This window comes from Nelumbo nucifera, chromosome 5 (assembly GCF_055504915.1).
Source record: "Nelumbo nucifera cultivar China Antique chromosome 5, China Antique-T2T, whole genome shotgun sequence".
In the NCBI taxonomy this organism is placed as follows: domain Eukaryota; kingdom Viridiplantae; phylum Streptophyta; class Magnoliopsida; order Proteales; family Nelumbonaceae; genus Nelumbo; species Nelumbo nucifera.
In genome coordinates this window covers 57745496-57771403 of record NC_142653.1, presented here as the reverse complement: position 1 = coordinate 57771403, position 25908 = coordinate 57745496, and the positions used below count along the sequence as shown (strand labels likewise).

Sequence of the window (25908 nt, the reverse complement as noted above, 5' to 3'; positions counted from 1 at the left end):
CTGGATAATTGACTCTAGAGCCTCTGATCACATGACCGGAACTCCAGGTGTGTTTTCCTCCCTTTCTCCAACCTCTACATCAAATAATGTTACCCTTGCTAATGGATCTACTTCCCCCATCTACGGTGTTGGTAATGTTACCACTGCATCTCTACCTTTGTGTTCTATCTTATATGTTCCAAAATTTCCTTTTAATCTTATGTCTGTTAGCAAACTAACCAAATCTCTCAATTGTTCCATCACATTTTACCCTTTATCTTGTGTTTTTAAGGATCTAACGACGGGGAAGAAGATTGGTGGAGGGCATGAAGCTGGCGGATTGTATTATCTTGATGGTGGAGGCTCTACAGGTGCGCTTCTAACCTCCTTGAGTCCCCTTCAGTGGCATTGTAAACTCAGCCATCCATCTCTTAAGGTTCTCAAGCTTCTTATTCCATCATTGAGTAGTCTGTCATCTTTGTAGCGTGAGTCGTGTTAGTATGGGAAACACCACCAGGTTTCCTTTAGTCCTAGAGTTGATAGTTCTATGTTGAGTCATTTTGAGTTAGTTCATTCAGATGTTTGGGGTCCAATTAGAATTGAATCGTACAATGGTTACAGATATCTTGTAATTTTGTTGATGATTGTTCTAAAATGACATGGCTTTCTTTAATGAAAGAAAGAAATGAATTATTTTCCATTTTCCAAAAATTTCATGTTGAAGTGTGTACACAATTTGGCGTTTCACTTAAAATTCTTCGTTCTGACAATGGTAGAGAGTATTTTCTTTCTTCCTTTAAGCAATACCTAGAACAACATGGTATAATTCATTAGACCTCATGTGCCCACACTCCTCAGCAAAATGGGGTAGCTGAGAGGAAGAATAGACATCTACTTGAAACAACTCAGTCTCTTCTTCATCATATGAATGTTCCTAAACGGTTTTGGAGTGATGCAGTCCTTACTGCTTGTTTTCTCATTAATCGCATGCACACGTTCGTTCTTGATGGTCGTTCTCCGTTCTCTATCTTGTTTCCTACTTTGTCTCCATTTCCCTCGACACCTAGAATCTTTGGGTGTGTGTGCTTTGCTCAGAATCTTGGTCCTGGTTTAAACAAGTTGGATGCTCGCTCCATTAAATGTATCTTCCTTGGCTACTCTAGGACCCAGAAAGGGTATAAATGTTGTTTTCCGAACTGAACCTATTGAGAGAGCTGAGAAGAAGAAGAGGAAGAAGAAGAGAGGAGAGTCTGATGTGTTCAAATGGGCACTGTTCACTAATATAAGAGCAATACATAATTTACATGAAAGGACCAGGATGCCCTTGATTAGTGATGGGACACCCAGTCTAATAAAACACAAGATACAATTAGGCCTAGTTACTAAGGCCCATTAACTAGAGACTCTAATACCCAGCCGAGACAAGAGAATAACAACATATCAGCCGAACCAACACTCCCCCTCAAGCTAAGCACGGAAGTTAATCATGTTTAGCTTGCCCAGGAAGTCCAAAAATTTCACTGTGGTTAACCCTTTAGTTAAAACCACCTTTCTTCATGGCTCCACATAACTTCTCAAACCAGGCATGAGGGGACTGTTTAAGTCCATATAGTGCCTTTCTCAGTCTACACACTTTTCTGCCAAATTCATAACCTGGTGAAGGATCCATCAATACCTCCTCATGTAGATCACCATTTAAAAAAGCATTCTTCACATCCAGCTGATGAATCTCCCACGAGAAGTTTGCAGCTAATGAGAGTAGGACTCTGATAGTGTTGAGTTTTGCTACGAGAGCAAATGTTTCTTTGTAGTCAACTCCTTCATTTTGAGTAAACCCCTTTGCCACGAGTATAGCCTTGTATCTTTCAATGGACCCGTCCTCCTTATGCTTCACGGTGAACACCCACTTGCATCCAACAGTACCTTTCCCTTCTGGTAGATCTACTAGTTCCCAAGTCCTTGCTTTCATCAAGGCCTTCATTTCTTCATTCATAGCCTCTTTCCACCTTGGGTCAAACACAGCCTCAGAGTACCTAGTAGGAAGATGCACAGAAGAGAGAGCAGACACAAAAGAACAATAACTAGGGGACAAGTGTGAGTAAGACACAAAATCCGCAATAGGGTATCTGATAGTACAAGAATGAGTAGATTTACGAAGTGCAATTGGAAGATCCAAGTCAGAGGAATTGATAGGATTACCTTGAGTGACTGAGAAAGGTTGATCCGAGTCCAATTGGTTGCTGTCATGAGTTGGAGGGCTCTTCTTCCTTCTATTGTAGGTAACTCTGATATCTTTCTGCTGCCTGTTGGAGCCTTTAGTAACATTTTCCACATCACTAGTAGTAGCTGGGCCAATGGGAGCCTCACTAGATTCACCTGGGATACCACAACTAGGAGGATCAAAAGGAGAAGATGGAAGATCCGAGGCAGAGAGGGGCACAAAGAAATGGGGAATAGAAGAATCAACTGGAGGGTCCTCTTCCATCCTACTAGTCTCCCCCTGAAGAGGATCCGAGGAAGACTGAAAGTAGGATTGAGACTCAAAAAACACCACATCTTTTGTGACATATCTTTTCTTGGTTTGACATGTATGAAACATACACACCCAAAGACCCTTGGTGGAAGAGAAAAAACAGGGAGATGAGGGCAAAGAACTAAAAATGGAGTCTTCATTCCCAAGACTTTAGATGGCATTCGGTTTATCAGATATGATGCAGTGAGGATTGCCTGAGACCAATAGCCTTTTGGAACCTTGTGCTGAAATAATAAAGCTCGTGCAGTCTCCAATAAGTGTCTTCTTGCGCTCAGCAAACCCATTCTGTTGGGGGGTACTAGCACAAGATGACCGGTGAATCATTCCCGCATCCTCCATAAACAAGTTTAAGGATCTTTCGAAATATTCAACAGCATTATCTGACCTGAATTGCTTGATTTTCTTGCCAAACTGTGTTTCAATCATTTTGCAAAATGCCATGGTTACCCGCGACACTTCATCTCGTGTCTTTAATAAGTAGATCCATGCATCGAGAATAGTGGTCAATAAAACCGATAAAGTATCGATAGCCATCCACAGAAACATTGGGAGAAGGACCCCAAACATCAGAATGCACCAAGTCAAAAGGTGCTTGAATTTCATTACTAGAAGTTGAGTACACAGTTCTACATTGTTTTGATAATTGACAGACTTCACAGACTAACTTTTGACTTGACACACCTTGAAACAATTCCAGAAACAACATTCCCAATGACGAGAACTGTAAATGACCTAGTCTAGCATGCCATAGGTGCAGCTTAGATAATGACTCCACATTAGATTGACCACTAGTAGTAGATGTTTGAAGGGCTGAACTGATGTCTGCATCCAGGTAGTAGAGGCCTCCTCGCTCATGACCACTCCCAATCGTTCTTTTCGTCAAACTGTCCTGAAAAACACAATGGGTAGGAAAAAAGGTTATGCTACAATTCAAGTTCTTGGTAAGTTTTGAAACAGATAAAAGATTTGAAGAGAGATTGGGAACATGTAAGACAGATTTGAGGGAGATGTCCTTGCTTAGGTCAACCACTCCTTTCCCATATATGGTAGAGAGGGAACCATTAACAACCTCCATCTTGTCTTGACCAGACAATAAATGATAGGAAGAGAATAAGGAAGACATGTGAGTCATGTCGTCAATTGCACCGGAATCAATAATCCAGGAGGCTGGATCAATGGAACTAGTTGCACTAAAAGGCTTAAACAATACCTGATCTGGCAAGGGAGGTGGAAGCAAGAGAATTTCTCCTTAGGCGGGCCAATGCCCGACTAAGTACCTCTACCTCATCAACTGTGAAATCCATAGGCCCATGTCCTTGGGAACTACTGGTAGTCTGTCCCGAAGAAAAGGAAGCAACTGTGGATGAATGTTTGGAACCTCCATCACTGTGACTTGCTGCTAGGTTCCCACTTGCCGAATGGCCCTTCTGATGCTTCTTCTCTTTCCTCAATGCTGCTGGTTTCAAATGAGGGTAGAGAACCCAACAGTTCTCTTTCACATGTTTTTCTCCCCCACAATGAGTACACCTCATGGTCAGAGAACTTGTTCCCCCTTTGGCTTGTAGAAATGAGAGTTGAATGTTCTATAGACTGCTCTACTGGTTTAGTAGACATGATGTAGATCAGGCATCTCATCTCTTCCCAGAATTTGGGACCTTATGTTCTCATATACCGGATCTAGGCCAGCCAAAAATATGAATGCTCTACCCTCTTCAACTTGTTTGTCGTGTTTCTCCTTATCTCTGGCATTCTCCCAGTCTATGATGAGGTGGTGATCCAGCTCTTCCCACAATCTTTCTAATGTAGCAAAGTATGTAACAACACTCATGTCTCCCTGCTTCATGGCAGCAATATCTTGATTCAGTCTATAGATTCGGGCATTATTCTTTTTCTGCCCATAGGTCTTAGACACCTTCTCCCATATCTTGGCAGCTGCCCATTGAAGCAAGCAGCCAAGACATGACTGTAGCATTCTCTCTTCTCCAAACAGCATATTCAGCACTCCCTATTTCGGGTTCTTTCTTCTGCCCGTCCAAATAGCCTGTAAGATCCCGGGATGTGATAAAGAGCATGGCCGAAACAGACCATTCCCTAAAGTTGTATTCATCAAGTAACACACTTGTTATCTGTAGGCTGTGCAAATTAGGGTTCTCTAGATTAGGAGACCTCCCACTAGTCCTAATATCTCTAGAAGAAACTTCCCCAGATATGGAAGACATCTTCTCCGACTTGCAAGAGTACCAAAACTGTCACACAAGTTATGTGAAACCTCTTCAGACTTCCGGACCTTGCAGCACTCTAATCTCAGACCTGAGGGTCTGTTTTAGGGCTGTAATACCCTTCCCACTCTGCTGTACTGCTCCACTCACTGCTGTCGCAAGCTGCCACTTACAGTTGAAGTGCCGAGCCAAAAAAAAAAAAAACTCTGCTGTGTTTGGCCACTGTTGCCGCAACCCTGACCTAACTGTTGTGGCTTCTACCACACACCAATCACTGCTATCGCAGGTTAACCTTCACCCACGAACTGCTCTAGGACTGCTGAAATCAGTCCTCTCTTCTAGATCTGTTTTACACAGATCTCACTTAGCCGAATGGCTACACCTTGCTCTATGTATCTCTTAGGGCATCAGCTACTGGGACTAACTCCCCTTGGGCCCTACAACCAAGGGAAACCCTAGGTATAGGTTCTGCTGTGTTCTACGACCAGACCTAGGGTTTCTTTGCAGTACCAAGATAGAGAGAGAAGTGTGAGACATCTGCTGTAACCAGGCGAGAGAGGTGTTCTATGACCAGACCTAGAGCTCTGATACCATGTTTGCCGAACGGAACCTGTTGAGAGAGCTGAGATGAAGAAGAAGAGGAAGAAGAAGAGAGGAGAGTCTGATGTGTTCGAATGGAAACTGTTCATCAGCCGACCCTGTTCACTAATATAAGAGCAATACATAATTTACATGAAAGGACCAGGATGACCCTGATTAGTGATGGGACACCCAGCCTAATAAAACACAAGATACAATTAGGCCCATTTACTAAGGCCCATTAACTAGAGACTCTAATACCCAGCCCAGACAAGAGAATAACAACATATCAGCCGAACCAACAAATGCTACAATCCTATTACCTGGTGTTTCTACTGTTGCTACAGTAGTCCGAACCAGTAAGGAGAAGAAGAAAGAGAAGGAGAAGAAGAAGAAGATGAAAGAACTGTCGAACCTGATAGCTAAATCCTATCAGTCGACCTCTTAATAGTGATTACGCTCTAATTAAATGTACAAGGACTAAGCTGCCCCTACTTAAGTATGGGACAGAGAACCTCTAATAAGACTGCCACATAAGCTCATAACTTAACCAAGGTGATTTGACTAATCTACCCTTATTCAGCTAACTCTAACACTCCCCCTCAAGCTGGAGAATATATGTCATATAATCCCAGCTTGTTACATATATAGTTCACTCTCCCTGAGCTTAAGGCTTTTGTAAACAAATCTGCCCACTGATTACCTGAGCCTACATGTTCTGTGCTTATCTCTTCAGTAAGAACCTTCTCCCTCACAAAGTGGCAATCAATCTCTATGTGCTATGTTCTCTCATGAAAAACAGGGTTGGATGAGATATGGAGCGCAGCTTGATTGTCACAGTACAACTTCATAGGTTTATCCATGCGGAACCCGATTTCTTGTAGGAGATTCCTCAACCACACTAATTCACATGTAGTGTGTGCCATGGCTCTGTACTCGGCTTCAGCACTGCTTCTAGCCACAATCGTCTGCTTTTTACTCTTCCACGTCACAAGATTTCCTCCAAGAAATGTGCAGTAACCTATAGTAGATCTTCTATCAGACACAGAGCCCGCCCAATCTGCATCAGTGTACCCAACTACTTCAAGTTTTCCTCCTGGTTTTTACAATAACCCACGGCCCGGAGCTCCCTTCAGATATCTTACAATTCTAAGAACTGCATCCCAGTGAGATATACGAGGGTTCTGCATAAATTGGCTCACTACACTGACTGCAAAGGAGATGTCTGGTCTCGTGATAGTCAAATAGTTCAGCTTCCCCACTAGTCGTCTATACCTTCCAGGATCATCAAATATTTCCCCTGTATCACTACTCAACTTAACATTTGGTTCCATAGGAGTCTCAGTCGGTTTTGCACCTAATAGTCTTGTTTCGTCCAATAGATCGAGAACATATTTTCTTTGGCACAGGTTTACACCTTGTCTTGATCAAGCAACTTCTATACCCAAGAAATACTTCAATGTCCCAAGATCTTTTGTTTGAAAATGATTTTTCATAAAGACCTTTAGTTTATCGATCCCCAATTTGTCACTGTCAGTTATGATAATATCATCCACATAGACCACTAATAAAATCTTTCCAGTTTCTGAGTCATAGCTGAACACTGAGTGATCAACCTGGTATTATTTCATTCCAAAATTCTTCACCAATTCACTAAACTTCCCGAACCAAGCACGAGGCGATTGTTTCAACCCATAAATTGCCTTTTTCAGTCTGCACACCTTACCAGCCTCCCCCTGAGCAACAAACCCAAGTGGTTGCTCCATATATACCTCCTCTATAAGGTCACCATGAAGGAAGGCATTTTTTATGTCAAGTTGAAATAGGGGCCAATCATACATAACTGCCAGGGAAATTAACACACGAACAGAGCTAATCTTAGCTACTGGAGAGAAGGTCTCCATATAGTCCACTCCATACAACTGTGAATAACCTTTAGCAACAACTCTGGCCTTCAGACGCTCCACACTACCATTTGGCAAGTATTTAACAGTATACACCCATTTACAACCCACAACATGCTTACCAGAAGGAAGAGTAGTGAGCTCCCACGTGTAAGTATGCTGAAGAGCAGAGAGTTCCTCCTCCATTGCTTGCCTCCACCCAGGTGAACTAAGAGCCTCTTAGACATTGTTAGGTATGGAAATAGATGACAATAGTGAAACAAACTGGTGATGTGAGGCGGAAAGGCGAGATACTGAAACAAAATTGAAAATGGGATGGAGAGTAGAACTACGTTTACCTTTCCGTAAGGCAATGGGTAGATCAAGTCCTGAGGGTTCAGCAACAGGAGGAACAACAGGATCCGCAGACAAGGTAGAAGCTGGAGGAGGGGCCGGTGTCGTTCGACGTGTATACACTTGCCGAATTGGTGGTCGTTCAATAGGGATCTGCACTGGATGAGGTGACGAGTCAACTCCAACAGGAACACCCGGAACAGGATCACTGACCGGAAGAGGAAGAGGAAGTAAAGGTGGAGACAAAGATGCTTCAGTTCCTGAGAAGAAGGGAACAAACTCAAAAAAGGTGACATCAGGACAGACATAGCGCTTCCGAGTAATGGGATTGTAACACTTGTACCCTTTTTGAGTCCGAGAGTAGCCAAGAAAGACACTTAATGGAGCGTGCATCCAGCTTGTCTATTCCAGGACTCAGATTGTAAACAAAGCACACACAGCCAAAGATACGAGGTGTTAATGGAAAGGAAGACAAGGTGGGGAACAAGATAGAGAAGGGAGAGCGACCATGAAGAATAAAGGAGGGCATCCGATTAATGAGGAAACACGCAGTAAGTACAGCATCACTCCAAAACCGTTTAGACCATTCAAAGGGATAATTTGCATCAGAATAATCATATTCTCAGCACCCATACCAGCTGTACCACGGGTTGATGTAACCCCAGATGAAGCTGAATCATCTGTTTCCATATTAAGCAGGTTCTACAAGTCAACAAGAACCACTGATGCACATAGAAATATGTCTCCACCCTATTTCTACCACCCAAAATACAAGTAGGGCACAAAACACACACCAATCTGCCTCCTAGAATGGAACACCACTGCAGAAACAACACTACCAGCAACTAACAGACCCCAAAACTCAATCTTCAATCACCATTAGGCCACACAAGGTACACATCAAAAAAGACAGCACATACCTGTCATGAGGGAGCCACACAATCCCTATACAGCACCTGTACAAAAGTAACCAGAACACAAATACAGCCTCCACAGCATCAGCTGTCACCAGCTAGGGTTTCCTTGGTGTTACGACCAAGGAAGAACCCGAAGAAAACACAATCAGACTATTATGACCAGTCTGATTGGGTTCTTTCACTTTACAGTTAAATAAAACAGAGATTTGGATGAGAAGAGATGTTATTCTGAGAAAAAAAAGCCTCCTATTATGCTTTGATACCATGTTTTCTTCTAGAAAGAAGAGAACAGGAGAGGAAGAGAGAATAAGAGAAGAGAAGAGAAGAGAAGGAGAAAAGAGAAAGGCTGTTTGGGAGCCAAAACTCAGGCTGGCGGTGCCCAGCTCTCTATTATTAATGGTGAGATTAAAATAAAAATGCAGAAATTACATATTTGCCCCTGGTGGCACACCCTAATATAACAATAAATAAAAGAAACAAACAAGCTGACAGCACCCTAGAACTAACAGCAGAGACGACTCTAACAGCAGGAATAACTCTCAAACTATTCTAACACTAACCTTTGGCATTTTTTTGCAGTGGTTTCCCTTAGATCAATCCCATGTTCTCACACTTGCCAGCCTGATATTGTACCATTAGACAAAGTAATGGCTCCTTTGCATCTAAATACATATATGTCTATAAACAAATACATTATTTTCTGCTTGATTAGTTATAGACCATATCTGAAATGTAAGACTTGAGATTCAAAATGTGGTTTAACCCGCTATTAAGATCAATCGATTTAAAGAACATTTTCATAACTTAGAATATAAAGTTGGTAAAGATTCATAATAGGTAATGATATTTCCTTTTGATTTTGTGTATTTGGGTACTATTCCTCTTTTAATTGTGCTGAGATGGATGAGTGGAAAAACTATAAAGGATAGGGGTTAGAAATAAAGTAATCCAAAGGAACAAAGGAAAAGCTCCAATAGGTGATAATAAAACGAGATAAAGCAGACTAAGATGGTTTGGTCATGTTCATGGAAGACCACCTACAGCACCTGTGGGAAGGAGAAATCCTTTGTAAGTTGACAGGGTTGAAAAGGCTAGGGGAGGTTGTAGTAAGAAATGATTGAAGGACTCAATTTAACAATGGATATGGAACTAAACAGAAAGGAATGGTAAAATTGAAGTAGCAGACCCCATATAGTTGGGATAAGCCTTAGATAAACAACTGATAGATAAATTTTTCCATTTACACTAAGATCAACAACTTGATTCAAAATGATATTCAGTAAATACAGAATTGTGAAGTTGTGATCTCCCCGACTCCCCCACAAGAATAACAGATAATATCACATTCATAGAATTAGTTCAAACAAGAATTACATACTATTCGCAGCACAGGGTATGATTCTTGTCCTTTCACGAGCTTTTGTGCTTGAGCATGTTCCCATAGCTTCTGTTTGCTTGGATGAATCCTCTGAACAGCAACATGGCAGGCTTCCCTAATAGGCATCTAAGAGAAAAGGCTATGTTACCAACAACGTTGCACAATTATTTTACAAGATGCAAATAAGTTGTCCGCACATTATCAACCAAAAGGTTTTTTATTAGAAACCAAGAAATCAAAAGTGTCATGAAAAATAGGGAACATATTAAGCATATTATAGGTGTTACTGTAGATGTAATTTTTTTTTAATCAGAAACACAGAAAAGATTCATTAAATTAACAGAATGTGTACAACAAGAAGTTGTGGGTAGACAAAAAGTTCACATAAACCCCACTAATTACAACACAAACCCAAGCTGACCCAACGAAGAAATTCATTAATTACAGACAAGCCCCAAAGGATATCCCACTAGCTATAATATAGCCCAGAACATAGATTGCCTTTGACTGTAGATGTAAATATTTTGCATAGAGGATGTGTTATTAAGAGAGAGAAATGTTGTCTTCTATACTGAATCAATTTTTGATGTCATTGGTAAATAAAATATCACTGGCCAGTTGAACTTCATAAATGTTGAATGAACTTTTAACTCTAATTTTATAGCAATACTGATTCACATAATGGCAAGTTCAAGGTCATCTTCTGGAGGGTGTTAACTGCTTTAGATTCATATTTATAGCATCAATTTTAATAAACTATATCAAATATTTACTGCGATGGAATGTAAGATTGAATTATAAAAGGATCTAAGGTATGGTCAGTTCAACTAATATTCAAATTCCCCAGACTGTACACCTTATCGAACTAGGAGATGAAAGCTTAAAATTTTTCCTTCATCTATTTCAAATTCCAGTACATTTTGTGAAGATACTCTTCCAGGTGATCAACTTGATCCTCAACAACATTTCATCTGGTATTGGCCATCCTGGATTGCTGCTCTGATACCAAAGATAGAATTCGATCAAAATGAGATTCTTCTAGGGAGCACTTCCTCCGGAAATAGACTACAGAGAGAGGAAGAAGAAGAAGCTAGAGAGTAATTCAAGTCTTTCTAATTCTCCTTTATGTCTCAAGGGACCTATTTATACCTCTGTACATTAGGCTTATCATACCGGTTACCAACACATGGGGGGTGGGGGGGCTAGATTTGGTACTGACGATGTGGCCTCCTGGTGTAGACAAACATGATAGCCATAGGAGGTGCTACACGAGATACCTTCAGTGGGCTAATTATTTGAAGGCCTGGATCATGAGATGGATTAGTCTGTGTCGTCTGTGTGTGTGTGTGAGTGTCAGGGTGAATGTTTACCTCAAATAACCCCAGCAATAGGCAGTACCTTATCAATGGCAATGTGGTGTTGGATTTTAATTTTTATAAATATTAATTATGGAACGAAGCGGCTCTATGCCAACTACTACATTTCTTTCTTCTCTAATGTTTCTTATTCTTCTATATTATCCTCCACAATCAAGCACAAGTCACGACCAATTTTATATTTCTAAATTAAATTCATTTTAGATTGACAAGTAGAAACCATACCATACCAGAATAATCAATTAAAACAATTTTAACATTTTAACTTTTCATGAATGGTAAGAGTAATTTGTATTCACCTCAGTTGTTCCTTCAAAGCATGCTTTTGAATTACAAGTTGGGAAAGATGGTTGATAGATTGCAAACATGGAAAGCAAACACAAACTTACTTGCAAAACAAGGCTTCCTGAGTAATCCGCAATTCCTCCCATTACATCCAATCTACCAGGTGCCCTAGCTATGAAAATTTCCTCCTGCAAGAAAGGATATTCCCATAGTTAAAACAAATATCAAGGCGCGAAACCTTCAAAATTCCAAGGAAGAGTTGGCTATACCAATCTCAATGATTAGATTCATTATAAATTAATCTAGAAAACTGTATATGGTGGTCAAAAACTCAACAACAAACATACTTCTATATAAATTATCATAACTGAAACAGACAAGCAGAAGCAGCCTATTAATAAAATTATAAGCATTTCTCCAACATCAAAGTTAAGAAAGAAGCTCTCCCTTTACAACTATTTCTTAGAGCATTGCCATAAATACCAGGATAATCAAAGAGTCTTCAGAATTAGGTCTTCATATAGGTGGAAAGCTTCACAATAAATGGATACCAGTGGTTGAGGTGCTAAAGAAGAAACAAGCAATGCGGAAATGCAGGTAGCATTCTTTTGGAGCATGGTTTAAAATATCAACATATTTCCTAATATTTCCACTACATATATCCATTTCCCTGGATACCAACATGAAATATTATTGGAAGCGATATATTCCCCAAAGAAAACTACCAACACTATGTGGCGTACACAAGATGGGATTATAACATGAGTTGACAGTAGCATTGCAGATAATGTGGAGCATTAGTATTATTTGTTGGAAAGTAGAAGATTGACTCTCTGATTGATTCTCCATAATTTTAGGTCCATCAGTTTAGGAAACTTAATTTCCTAGAATCATGGGATATTAATTAGAGAATCCCACGGATATAGAAATTAGTTTTTTAGGAAAAGTTAGTTTCCTATTTTAGCACCCTATAAATTAGCTTTGTAATTCTATATAAAGTTGTGTATATGCTCCTTCCAAGACAATACAATCAATTCATTTTTTCTCTCAAATTTTCACATGGTATAAGAGCCAGGTTACGACCTAATCCACACATAGTATCTCTTTGGTCATCTCTGCTGCGTTCAAGAACTCTCAAACAGTATTTGGGAGGTTCTTGAGTGTCCTTGATTCTTCTTCGAGATCGGCTACAGATCTGAACTCTACATTTTTGCTTCTTCTGGACTGTTGCGCCATTGGATTCATCCTTTTTTTCTTGGATCTCTTTGTAGAGACATCAGATCAGTCTGAAATCTTAGATGTGGTGTTGCCCAGAGCAGATTTACTGAATCCCTTTGGTTTCATTTGGATCAGTTTTGATTTTGAGTGGTTTCGATCCACTCTTCAGTTTGGTGGAGCATTACAGTTACCTTTTTTTTTTTTACATTGGCTGAAAGATTCTTTAGGCCTTCATCGCCAATCCTTACTAAGTTTTTCAGACCTTCATTGTCTGTTTTTTTCTCTCTTTCTCGAAGCCCACCCAATATGTCAGAAGCCACATATCAAATACTACTGCACAATCGGAAGAAGTTTCCTCACATCAAGCATCTGGCGACCTGCAAAACATTCAGGAAGCATATAGGTTGAATGGGAAAAATTATTTGAAGTGGTCTCAGTTTGTTCGAACATATTTAAAGGGAAAAGGAAAGCTTAGCCATCTCTTAGGGACGGGACCGAAGGAAGGAGATCCAAGATTTGATGCATGGGACGAAGCTGACTCTATGATCATGTCATGGTTATGGAATTCAATGAACCCTGAAATCAGCGATACGTGTATGTTTTTATCCACGGCTAAAGAGATCTGGGATGCCGTCCGACAAACATATTCAAAAGCAAGTGATGCAGCACAAGTGTACGAAATCAAAGTCAAGACTGGAGCAACTAAACAAGGCAGCAAGACAGTTAACAAGTAAGCAAATTTACTGCAGAACCTGTGGCAAGAACTCGATCATTATCGGTGCATTGAGACTAAATGAGCAGCGGATGCAGCAATCCTAAAGAGTTTTATCGAAAAAGATCGCGTTTATGACTTTCTTGCAGGACTCAACGCAGAATTTGATCAAGTTAGGGTCCAGATTCTCGGCAAAGAAGAGGTACCATCTCTAAATGAGACTATTTCTCTGATTCGTGCTGAAGAAAGCCGTAGGGGGGTTATGCTTGAACCCCAAGTACTAGAAGGTTCAACCATGACTACAAGGATGGAACAACCGAAAATACTGGAAGGAATGAAGACAGATTTGTCCTCTGCACGGGACAACAAGGAGTCTCTTTGGTGTACCTATTGCAAGAAACCAAGGCACACCAAAGAGAAGTGTTGGAAGCTGAATGGTAAACCATCGAATAGGGAATGGGGCTACTGAGGAGGACAACAGAAGACTCGAAGTCAAGCTAACTTCACCACAAATCAGCCGAGCCAAGAAAAGCCTCCAGACAAGACTGAGTTCAATAAGGAGGAGATCGAAAAGTTAAAGGGGCTTCAGAGATCGTTGGAGAAACCTAGTGGTACAGGCTCTCTTGCAATCTCAGGAAAGTTTTCTATTCCTCACGGACTAAATGTCTCAGATGAACCTATTAGGGATTTATGGGTTATTGACTCAGGAGCCACAGATCACATGACTCACTCCTCACTACATTTTAGCACTTACACCCCCTGCCCAAGCAATCGAAAAATAGCCATTGCAGACGGTTCCCTTACTACCGTAGCTGGCCTTGGGGATATCCATATTAATCCATCATTTACACTAAAAAGTGTCCTTCATGTTCCAAAATTGTTCACTAACCAGATATCCATCCAAAAACTCACCCATGACATGAACTGTAATGTGCTTTTCTATCCTTCTTACTGTATATTTCAGGACAAGGATTCGGGGAAGGAGAAGAATGTACTCTACTATCTTGAAGAATCATGCAAATCAAATATTGTCCAGGATAAGTTATCTCTATCATTCCTTTCATCATCCAACAAAGACACCATTTGGCTTCATCACTTTAGACTAGGACATCCATTTTTTGAAATTGTGAAAACTATGTTTCCCTCCTTGTTTAAAGGATTGAGTGTTGAATATTTTCATTGTGATGTGTGTGAATTTGCAAAACACAAGCGTGTGCCCTTTCCAATCATTAACAAGAGAAGTTCAGTCCCATTCTTTTTGATCCATAGTGATATATGGGGACCCTCCACAGTTCCAAATGTGTCTGGCTCACGATGGTTCGTCTCTTTTATTGATGATTGCACTAGGGTCTCTTGGATCTTTCTTCTTAAATCTAAATCAGATGTAAGTAGTGTACTCCCAAATTTCCATAACATGATCCAAAATCAGTTTGGGGTCAGAATCAAAAGATTTAGATCAGATAATGCACGGGATTATTTCAACCAAACTTTATCCCCATATTTTCAAAAAGAAGGGATTATCCATGAATCCTCCTGCATTAATACTCCACAACAAAACGGAGTAGCAGAAAAGAAGAATGGCCATCTACTAGCTGCAACCCGAGCCTTACTTTTCCACCAGCATGTTCCAAAATCCTATTGGGGGGAAGTTGTGCTTACAGCCGCATACATTATAAATCGATTACCTTCAAGGGTTTTGGGATTTAAAACACCAATGGAAACACTTTCTCAATTTTATCCCGATCTATGTACAACAAATAATCTCACCCCAAGAATCTTTGGATGCACTGCTTTTGTCCATGTTCATACCCATAATAGAGGGAAGTTAGATCCAAGAGCCATCAAATGAATTTTTGTGGGTTATTCGTCCACCCAAAAGGGTTATAAGTGTTACCACCCACCTACTAAAAAATTCTTGGTCTCTATTGATGTCACTTTGGAAGAAAAAACACCATATTTCACTCAACCTTATCTTCAAGGGGAGTCTTTGTCATTCATTGAAGATAAGGACAGAGAATTGGTCCCGCTTGGTCTACCTACAGTTTCTCAACACCCAAACTCAGTATCTATACCAGTTCAATCCGTATCTACACCTATCGAACCACCTCAAACCAAACCAACTTCTTCACCCATTCATACCAGACCCATGACAGAGAATGATGAACTTTGTGACTCTATGAGATTGCAGGTATATTCAAGAAGAAGAAACCATGATCCTAATCTTGTGCAGGTTCAAGATTCAACTCCTAATCTTGAGAATGAGGTAAATACAGTTCCAGAAATTTCTTCTGAATTAGCATCTGACCAAGATCTTCCAATTGCCCTTAGGATAGGCACAAGAGAATGCACTAAACATCCCTTATATCCCTTAGCAAATTTTGTGTCCTTTAAAAAATTCTCACCATCACATAGGAGTTTCCTAGTTAGTCTAAACACCATTCAAATTCCTAATACTTTATCTGAGGCATTATCTGATGAGAAATGGAAAGATGCTATGAGAGAAGAGATGCAGGCTCTAGATAAGAATCAAACATGGGAAATTGTTGACCTGCCACCAGGAAAGAAACCCGTGGGCTGCAAGTGGGTTTTCACAGTAAAGTACAAGTCAGACGGCTCCTTAGAAAGATACAAGGCAAGACTCGTGGCAAAAGGATATACACAAACCTATGGTGTTGACTATCAGGAGACATTCGCTCCAGTGGCTAAGATGAATACGGTAAGAATTTTGTTGTCACTAGCAGCTAACTTCGACTGGTACTTGGAGCAATTTGATGTAAAGAATGCTTTTCTTCACGGTAATTTAGAGCAGGAGATATACATGGATATTCCTCCAGGCTTCAAAGGAAATCTAAAAGGAAATAAAGTTTGCAGGTTGAAAAAAGCACTATATGGTCTCAAGCAATCACCTAGGGCGTGGTTTGGAAGATTTACTAAAGTTATGCTTGCCATTGGATACAAACAAAGTCAGGGAGATCATACACTCTTTATAAAGCATTCGGAAGTAGGGGGAGTCACGGCTCTTCTGGTATATGTCGATGACATAAATGTGACAGGAAATGATGAAAAGGAGAAGGAAGCCTTGAGAAGATGCCTAGTCAAAGAATTCGAAATAAAAGAACTTGGGAGATTGAAGTATTTTCTAGGGATTGAAGTAGCTCATTCCAGAGATGGCATCTTTATCTCACAACAAAAATATGTAACAGATCTTTTAAGAGAGACAGGAAAGTTAGCATGCAAACCATCCTCCACACCGATTGAGCCAAATCACAAATTGGGAGAAGCAAATGAAGATCCAGCCGTGAATAGGGAAATGTACCGAAGATTAGTAGGAAAACTTATATATCTTGCCCACACAAGGCCAGACATAGCAAATGTCGTGAGCGTGGCTAGCCAGTTTATGCACAACCCGAAAGAGGTTCACCTACAAGCGGTCTATAGGATTACCTAAAGGCTAATCCTGGCAAAGGAATCTTGTTTAAAAGAAATATTGGATTAACCCTAGAGGCATACACCGATGTAGATTATGCAGGCTCTCCCATGGATAGGCGGTCCACTATAGGTTACTGTACATTCCTTGGAGGAAATCTTGTGACATGGAGGAGTAAGAAGCAGAATGTGGTAGCTAGATCAAGTGCGGAGGCAGAATTCAGGGCAATGGCTCAGGGAGTATGCGAATTACTATGGCTCAAGATAATTTTGGAAGACCTAAAGATCAGATGGGAAGGTCCAATGAGATTATTCTGTGACAACAAGTCAGCTATTAACATTGCTCACAATCCCGTCCAACATGACAGGACAAAGCACATTGAGATAGATAGGCATTTCATAAAGGAAAAGCTGGATAGCGGATTAATTTGCACTCCATACGTCTCAACGAATGGTCAACTGGCAGATGTGCTGACAAAAGGGCTTTGCAGTGTGGCATTCCAAGGACTTATCTCCACGCTGGGAATGAAAGATGCATATTCACCAGCTTGAGGGGGAGTGTTGGAAAGTAGAAGATTGACTCTCTGATTGATTCTCCATAATTTTAGGTTCATCAGTTTAGGAAACTTAATTTCCTAGAATCATGGGATATTAATTGGAGAATCCCACTGATATAGAAATTAGTTTTTTAGGAAAAGTTAGTTTCCTATTTTATCACCCTGTAAATTAGCTCTGTAATTCTATATAAAGTTGTGTATATGCTCCTTCCAAGACAATACAATCAATTCATTTTTTCTCTCAAATTTTCACATTATTGCCTATTATAAAGATGATGGCCACTTCAAGACAACTAAAATTCTTTTTGGAGTGAGGCGAAATCTCAGTTTCTGTCCACATAATAATCTTTTTGGTTGATCTATTAGAATCCTTTACACTTTTTTGTGAGTCTAAGTTTGCTCGAAATTACTCTAACATGTAGTTTGAACTAATAAAAGTTTAAAAGACAGCTTTATAGAGAATTATTTTATCTATTAACCTTAGTCCCATGGCTTTGTTTGATGGTTTGGATCAAGATAATTATATAAAAGGGTGATTCCATATTTGGTCATGGTGGTGGTCGTGACTCAGGGGGAGGCTGTGGTAAAGGAAAAAGTAACTCTACAAGGAAGTGTACCCATTGTGGCAGGGACGGACATTCGGTGAATTTTTGTTATGATCTCCATGGCCCTCCTTCTACATGGGCCAATCATGCAGTAGCTGGAGGGGTTGATGTCAATGATAACCAACAGGAACACCAACTCCTTCCACATCTACATTTGTTTCCGGGAAGGAGATGGTGAGTGTACTGCGTGATGAGTATGAGCGGTTCCTCTAGACTACTTCACAGCATACTACTGCCACCCTTGCCCACTCAGGTATAGCTTGTCTGTCATCCAAACCCTCTCCCTTGATTATTGACTCTGGAGCCTCTGATAACATGACCGGGACTCCAGGTGTGTTCTCTTCCCTCTCTGAAACTTCCACATCTCAAACTATTACCCTTGCCAACGGTTCCTCTTCTCCCATCTGTGGTGTTGGTAATGTTGACACGACTTCTCTTTCTTTATCATCTGTCCATTCAATCTTATGTCTGTCAGTAAATTAACTAAGACTCTTAATTTCTCTATTACATTTTTCCCTTCCTTTTGTGTTTTTCAGTATCTCAAGACGGGGAAGAAGATTGGTGGGGGGCATGAGGCTGGTGGATTGTATTACCTTGACGGTGGTGGACCGTCAGTTGCACTTCAGACTTCACTCACTCATCTACAATGGCATGGTCGACTGGGACATCCATCTCTAAAGGCATTCAAGATACTGGTTCCGTCTTTGAGTCATTTGTCGTCTTTACAGTGTGAGTCGTGTCAGTATGAAAAATATCGTCGGGTTCCCTTCAGTCCTAGAGTTGATAGTCGTATGTTGAGTCCTTTTGCTTTGGTTCATTCAGATGTTTGGGGTCTGATTAAAATACAGTCTTATAATGGTTACAAGTATTTTGTCACTTTTATTGATGATTGTTCAAGGATGACATGGATTTATTTAATGAAAGAAAGGAGTGAATTATTTTCCATTTTTCAAAAATTCCATTCTGAAATGCATACATAATTTTGTGTTCCAATCAAAGTTCTTCGTTCAGATAACAGTCGTGAATACTTTCTTACTTCCATTCAATAGTATTTAGAACAGCATGACATCATTCATCAAACTTCATGTGCATCCACTCCTTAGCTAAATGGGGTGACTGAACAAAAGAACCGTCATCTCCTTGAAACTGCTCGATCTATTCTACATCATATGAGTGTTCCTAAACGATTTTGGAGTGATGTTGTACTTACTACTTGTTTCCTTATTAATCGGATGCCCTCCTTCATTCATCATGGTCGGTCTCCCTTTTCTATTTTGTTCCCCACCTTGTCTCCCTTTCCATTAACACCCCAAGTCTTTGGTTGTGTGTGCTTTGTTCACAATCTGAGTCCTGGGATAGACAAGCTGGATGCACGCTCTATTAAGTGTGTCTTTCTTGGCTACTCTCGGACCCAGAAAGGGTATGAGTGTTACAATCCTATTACTCGGAAGTGCTAGGTCTGTCCTGATGTCACCTTTTTTGAGTCTGTCCCTTCTTCTTGGGACCTGAAGTATCGGTATCTCCACATTTGCTTCCTCTTCCTCTTCTAGTCCGTGATCCCGTTCCGGTTGTTCTAGTTGGGGCTGACCCTTGACCTCCTCTAGTGCAGATCCCTACTGAACGACCTCGATCCGGCACGTGTATACTCATTGACAGACACCGTCTCCTCCTCCAGCTTCTACGTTGTCTGCAGATCCTGTTGTTGCTCCTGTCCCAAAACCTTCAAGACTTGATCTTCCCATTGCTTTACAGAAAGGTAAATGTAGTTGTACCCTTCATCCTATTTCCAATTTTGTTTCAATCTCTCACCTTTCCGCTTCACATTGCCAGTTTGTTTCACTGTTGTCATATATTTCTATACCTAAGAATGTCCAGGAGGCTCTTACCTCACCTAGGTGGCGGCAGGCAATGGAGGAGGAACTCTTTGCCCTTCAGCATACCCAAATGTGGGAGTTCACTACTCTTCCTCCCAATAAGCATGTTGTGGGTTGTAAATGGGTCTATACTATTAAATACTTGCCGGATGGTAGTGTGGAGCGTCTGAAGGCCAGACTTGTTGCTAAAGGTTATTCACAGTTGTATGGGGTGGACTATATGGAGACCTTCTCTCCAGTGTCTAAGATTGGCTCTGTCCTTGTCTTAATTTCCCTGTCAGTTATGTATGATTGGCCCTTATTTCAACTTGACATTAAAAATGTCTTCCTTCATGGTGACCTTATGAAGGAGTTATATATGGAGCAACCACCTAGGTTTGTTGCTCAGGGGGATGATGGTAAGGTGTGCAGATTGAAAAAGGCAATTTATGGGTTGAAACAATCGCCTCGTGCTTGGTTTGGGAAGTTTAGTGAAGTGGTGAAGAATTTTGGAATGAAACAATGTCAGGTTGACCACTCAGTGTTCAACTATGATTCAGAAGTCGGAAAGATTTTATTAGTGTTCTATGTGGATGATATTGTCATAACTGGCAGTGACGAATTGGGGATTGAAAAAATAAAGGTCTTTCTGCAAAACCATTAGCAAACAAAAGACCTTGGGACGTTGAAGTATTTCTTGGGTATAGAAGTTGCCAGATCAAAAGAAGGTGTGAACCTGTGCCAAAGAAAATATGTTCTTGATCTGCTGGATGAAACAGGATTGTGGGATACAGTTCTTAGAATTATAAGGTACCTGAATGGAGCTCTAGGCCGTGGGTTATTGTACAAACTAGGAGGAAGACTTGAGGTAATTGGGTATACAGATGCAGATTGGGCAGGCTTAGTGTCGGATAGAAGATCTACTACAGGTTACTGCACATTTCTTGGAGGAAATCTTTTGACATGGAAGAGTAAGAAGCAGACGGTTGTGGCAGGGAGCAGTGTTGAAGCCGAATACAGAACCATGGCACACACTACATGTGAATTAGTATGGCTGAGGAATCTCGTACAAGAAATCGGGTTCTCCATGGACAAACCTATGAAATTGTACTGTGACAATCAAGTTGCACTCCACATCTCATCTAACCCTATTTTTCATGAGAGAACAAAGCACATAGAGATTGATTGCCACTTTGTGAGGGAGAAGGTCCTTACTAGAGAGATAAGCACAGAACATGTGGGCTCAGGTGATTAATGGGCAGATTTGTTTACAAAAGGCTTAAGCTCAGGGAGAGTGAATTATATATGTAACAAGCTGGGATTATATGACATATATTCTCTAGCTTGAGGGGGGGTGTTAGAGCTAGCTGAATAAGGGTAGATTAGAATTTTATTTCTGTTATGTGCTTATGTGGCAGTTTTATTAGAGACTTCCTATCCCATACTTAAGTGGGGGCAGTTTAGTCTTTGTACAACTAATTAGAGGCTAATCTACATTATGGTCGAATGATAAGGTTTAGCTATCAGATTCAACTGTTCTTCCTTCTTCTTCTTCTTCTTCTTTCTCCCTTTCTCTCTACTGGTTCGAACTACCTAAACACAACTGTCAAAACAGAGAGTAAGAGGTAAATTAAGACCGGAGTGAAAACCAGCAGAAGGCAATAAAGTGAAATTGAATTTTGATGGGAGATCCTTTGCAAATCTAGGTCTTTCAAGAGTATGAGTATTCAGAAATTTTTAAAGGAGGATACTGGGTATGTTCTCAGGACCGATTGGCACCGGAAAATCACTGAAGGCTGAACTTTTGGCATTACTACAAGGCTTAAAGCTAGCCTAACAGTTAGGATACAGGCACACTGAGGTGGAAGGGGACTCAAAAGTAGTCATTTCCTGGGCAGCAAACAGCAGCCATACCCCGTGGACGTTTAAACATGTGATTAGGGAAGTAGTGACGATTGCAAAGGAGGTTGAGGCTGAATTTAAATGGGTTCGAAGGAGTGCAAATGGGCTATCTGATTGTCTAGAAAAACAAGGGGCATTGAGACAGCAATTATTTTGGGCTGCACTGTAATGAGGGATAGAAAAGAGTGATTAAAGGGATCATCAGTCCCATCACCAAGTTGTATAAACTGTTTACAATCTGAATTTTAAATAAAATACATGTTTACTAATAAAAAAAAACGTCCAAGCCCTTTTCTTTATCTTGTTAAATCTTCAACACATTAATTTGCCACTAAAATTGATTAATGGTTTGTCTACAAACCCTCAGAAACTGTGAGGTACATATATTAAGGTCACCACTTGTGATTTTTTGATATATAAAGGCACATACTCAGATACTGGTATTTGGAAACTCCTCCACCACCAATAATTTGCTTATGAATAAATCAAACAATATTGTGACAGTAAAATGCATTTGCCACCATATGACATGAATAATACCTTCCAGTTAAAAAGCCCTGCAACAGAAAGATGGTCACACCTTTGGTGCTTTTCTGTATGCTTTCCTGAATCATGAACAGTATCAAGTTCTGCCAAGATTTTCAGGAAGCTCATTGTATCTGAAAGACCATGAAGATCTCCATGAAGAATCTCAAAGTCTTTATTGCATCTAGCACAACAAATGGAAAGATGTTGTCTACAAAAGCATAGATGTAAATCTTGAGAGGATAAAAATTCACCAATAATTTAAAAGAAAATAAATATTTAAAAAAAAACTCACAACGTTGTAAGATTGTTTTTCTCCCTCATTTCAGTGTTTGACAATGTAGTGCATAGACCATGTTCATTTTCGTCAAGTGCATACCAGTCTGGAATGCAGATATCCCTACCAGGGGCTCTTTGTAGTTGATATCCAAGTACTATGGCATCACGTAATCTCCTTGCCCCACTAAACTGCATTTGGACAAGTGAGTTGAAAGCAAAAATATCAAAATCAGTAATAGTATATAGACGTATTAGCAAAGGAGTCCAATCACATTAGTCTAGATCATAGTCTTGTGAGGTATGATTGTGGGATTAACCCTAATCATATTCCAGCATAATGGCCTTCAATCAACTAAAATAAGAAACTATAAAGAGCTTTGCAATTTAATAAAACCCAAGGAGAAGAATAAAAATCAAAACTACTTGCAAATGACGTAAAAATGGAGTATGAAATCAAAATTAATGATACTGAGCTAAATGTTTCATTATGAACACTTGTATTCTATAGGACTATTGTATACTTTTGCATCTAGTCAAGAAAGGTGTTAGAGCTAGCCGAATAAGGGTAGATTAGTCATTTTATTTCTGTTAAGTTATGTGCTTGTGGCAGTCTTAATAGTGACTTCCTGTCCCATACTTAAGTGGGGGCAGTTTAGTCTTTGTACTACTAATTAGAGGCTAATCCATATTAAGAGTCAACTGATAGGGTTTATCCTATCAGGTTTGACTGTTCTCTTCATCTTCTTCTTCTTCTTTTCTCCTGGTTCGAACAACTGTAGCTACAGAACAAACATTCCTCTTTTTTTCGTGTAGAGTGCTGTCACCATGGGTGTGACAGCTGTGGTGGTTGAGTAGGTGCAGTGGTGGTGGTCTGAACCCTCTAATGAGCAGTTTCAAGAGGGATTCTTTGTGGTTTTAAATCTGCATGTTAGCAGTACAGTGGTGGTTGAAGTGGCCGAATGTATACTAAGGCCAGTACTTGGTGATTGCAAGTGTGCTTGTGTGGAAGCTAACGAACTGTAGTGCAGTGGTTGGAACTGTTTTTTTTTTGTGAGTGACGGGCAGAACCGACTTTGTAGACTGGAATGGCTTTGATGGGAGATGTGAGTGGTGACCAGAAAACGAGTGTCATGATTTCCTCTGATTTTTTAAATGTCCAAATGACCTCCTTAAACTTCATGGTGAGAACTATGTACCATGGGTGAAGTCAGTGGAAGTTTCTCTCAAGGCAAAGAGGAAAGTGAAGCATGTGAAGGAAGATAAACCCCCTGCTAACTCTTCAAGATTTGATGATTGGGAACAGGAAGATGCCCAAATCATGACATGGTTATGGAACAGTATGGAACCCAAAATAAGTGCCAACTTTATGTTTTTAGATACAGCTAAGGACATATTGGAACATGCCAAGAAGCTTAATTCTGGGCAGGATAATACTACAAGGGTATATCAGCTCTATCAAGAGTATTTCGATCTACAGCAAGGGAATAAAGTCCTAGAAGAGTACTATGCGAGTATGAAGAACCTTAGAAATGAATTCAATGTCTATCATCCCCTCACTCCAGATGTTAAGGTTCAGCAACAATAGAGGGAACAACTAGAAGTCACTAGGTTCTTAGTGGGGTTGAAATCAAAATATGAATTAGTTAGGGCCCAAATATTAGGGGGCTCTACTCTTCCTACACTTGAGGAAGTGTTTGCATGACTTTGTAGGATTTCTTTGGGGCCTAAAGAGAATCCCACACAGTCTGACAGATCAGCATTTGTGATAGCCAGAGGAGGTGGACGTGGTACTCAAAGGGGAGGACATGCCTCCTGAGGAGGTCGTGGTGGTTCTGTATTTGGCCGTGGTGGTGGTCGTGACTCAGGGGGAGGCCGTGATAAAGGAAAAAGTAACTCTACAAGGAATTGTACCCATTGTGGCAGGGACGGACATTCGGTGAATTTCTGTTATGATCTCCATGGCCCTCCTTCTACATGGGCCAATCATGCAGTAGCTGGTGGGGTTGATGTCAGTGATAACCAACAGGCAAATCTAACTCCTTTCACATCTACATCTGTTTCCGAGAAGGAGATGGTGAGTGTACTGCGTGATGAGTATGAGCGGTTCCTCCAGACTACTTCACAGCATACTACGGCCACCCTTGCCCACTCAGTTATAGCTTGTCTGTCAGCCAAACCCTCTCCCTGAGTTATTGACTCTAGAGCCTCTGATCACATGATCGGGACTCTAGGTGTGTTTTCTTCCCTCTCTGAAACTTCCACATCTCAAATTTTTACCCTTGCCAACGGTTCCTCTTCTGCCATCTGTGGTGTTGGTAATGTTGACACAACTTCTCTTCCATTATCATCTGTTCTATATGTCCCTATGTTTCCATTCAATCTTATGTCTGTTAGTACACTAACCAAGACTCTTAATTGCTCTATTACATTTTTCCCTTCCTTTTGTGTTTTTTAGGATCTCAAGATGGGGAAGAAGATTGGTGGGGGTGCATGAGGCTGGTGGATTGTATTACCTTGATGGTGGTGGATCGTCAGTTGCACTTCAGACTTCACTCACTCCTCTACAGTGGCATTGTCGACTAGGACATCCATCTCTCAAGGCACTCAAGATACTGGTCCTGTCTTTGAGTTATTTGTTGTCTTTACATTGTGAATCGTGTCAGTATGGGAAACATCGTCGTGTTCCCTTCAGTCCTAGAGTTGAGAGTCGTATGTTGAGTCCTTTAGCTTTGGTCCATTCAGATGTTTGGGGCCCGATTAAAATAGAGTCTTATAATGGTTACAAGTATTTTGTCACTTTTATTGATGATTGTTCAAGGATGACATGGATTTATTTAATGAAAGAAAGGAGTGAATTATTTTCTATTTTTCAAAAATTCCACGCTGAAGTACGTTCACAATTTGGTGTTCCAATCAAAGTTCTACGTTCAGATAACAGTCATGAATACTTTCTTACTTCCTTTCAACAGTATTTAGAACAACATGGCATCATTAATCAAACTTCATGTGCATCCACTCCTCAACAAAATGGGGTGGCCAAACGAAAGAATCGTCATCTCCTTGAAACCGCTCGGTCTATTCTTCATCAAATGAGTGTTCCTAAATGATTTTAGAGTGATGTTATACTTACTGCGTGTTTCCTTATTAATCGGATAACCTCCTTCATTCTTCATGGTCGGTCTCCCTTCTCTACCTTGTTCCCCACCTTGTCTCCCTTTCCATTAACACCTGGTATCTTTGGCTGTGTGTGCTTTATTCACAATTTGAGTCCTGGAATAGACAAGATGGATGCACACACTATTAAGTGTGTCTTTCTTGGCTACTCTCG

General features: G+C 40.5%; 1 protein-coding gene across 7 annotated transcripts in view; it reads right to left on the bottom strand.

Moving 5' to 3' along the window:
• LOC104596833 (L-arabinokinase-like) overlaps nucleotides 1-25908 on the bottom strand; it is a 161273-nt gene that overhangs the window by 51441 nt on the left and 83924 nt on the right. For 5 of the 7 annotated variants that reach the window (XR_002022626.2, XM_088888061.1, XM_088888059.1 and 2 more), the window contains 4 exons: nucleotides 22597-22769; nucleotides 22317-22512; nucleotides 11608-11691; nucleotides 9843-9968 (listed from right to left, as the gene is read on the bottom strand). Coding sequence is in view for 5 of the 7 variants with exons in the window: in XM_088888061.1 (XP_088744187.1) it covers nucleotides 9843-9968; nucleotides 11608-11691; nucleotides 22317-22512; nucleotides 22597-22769 (579 nt within the window). In the remaining 2 variants the exon portion in view is untranslated. The remainder of the gene's footprint in view (nucleotides 1-9842; nucleotides 9969-11607; nucleotides 11692-22316; nucleotides 22513-22596; nucleotides 22770-25908) is intronic. The other 2 variants (XR_016076348.1, XM_010258149.3) reach the window with 1 other exon arrangement.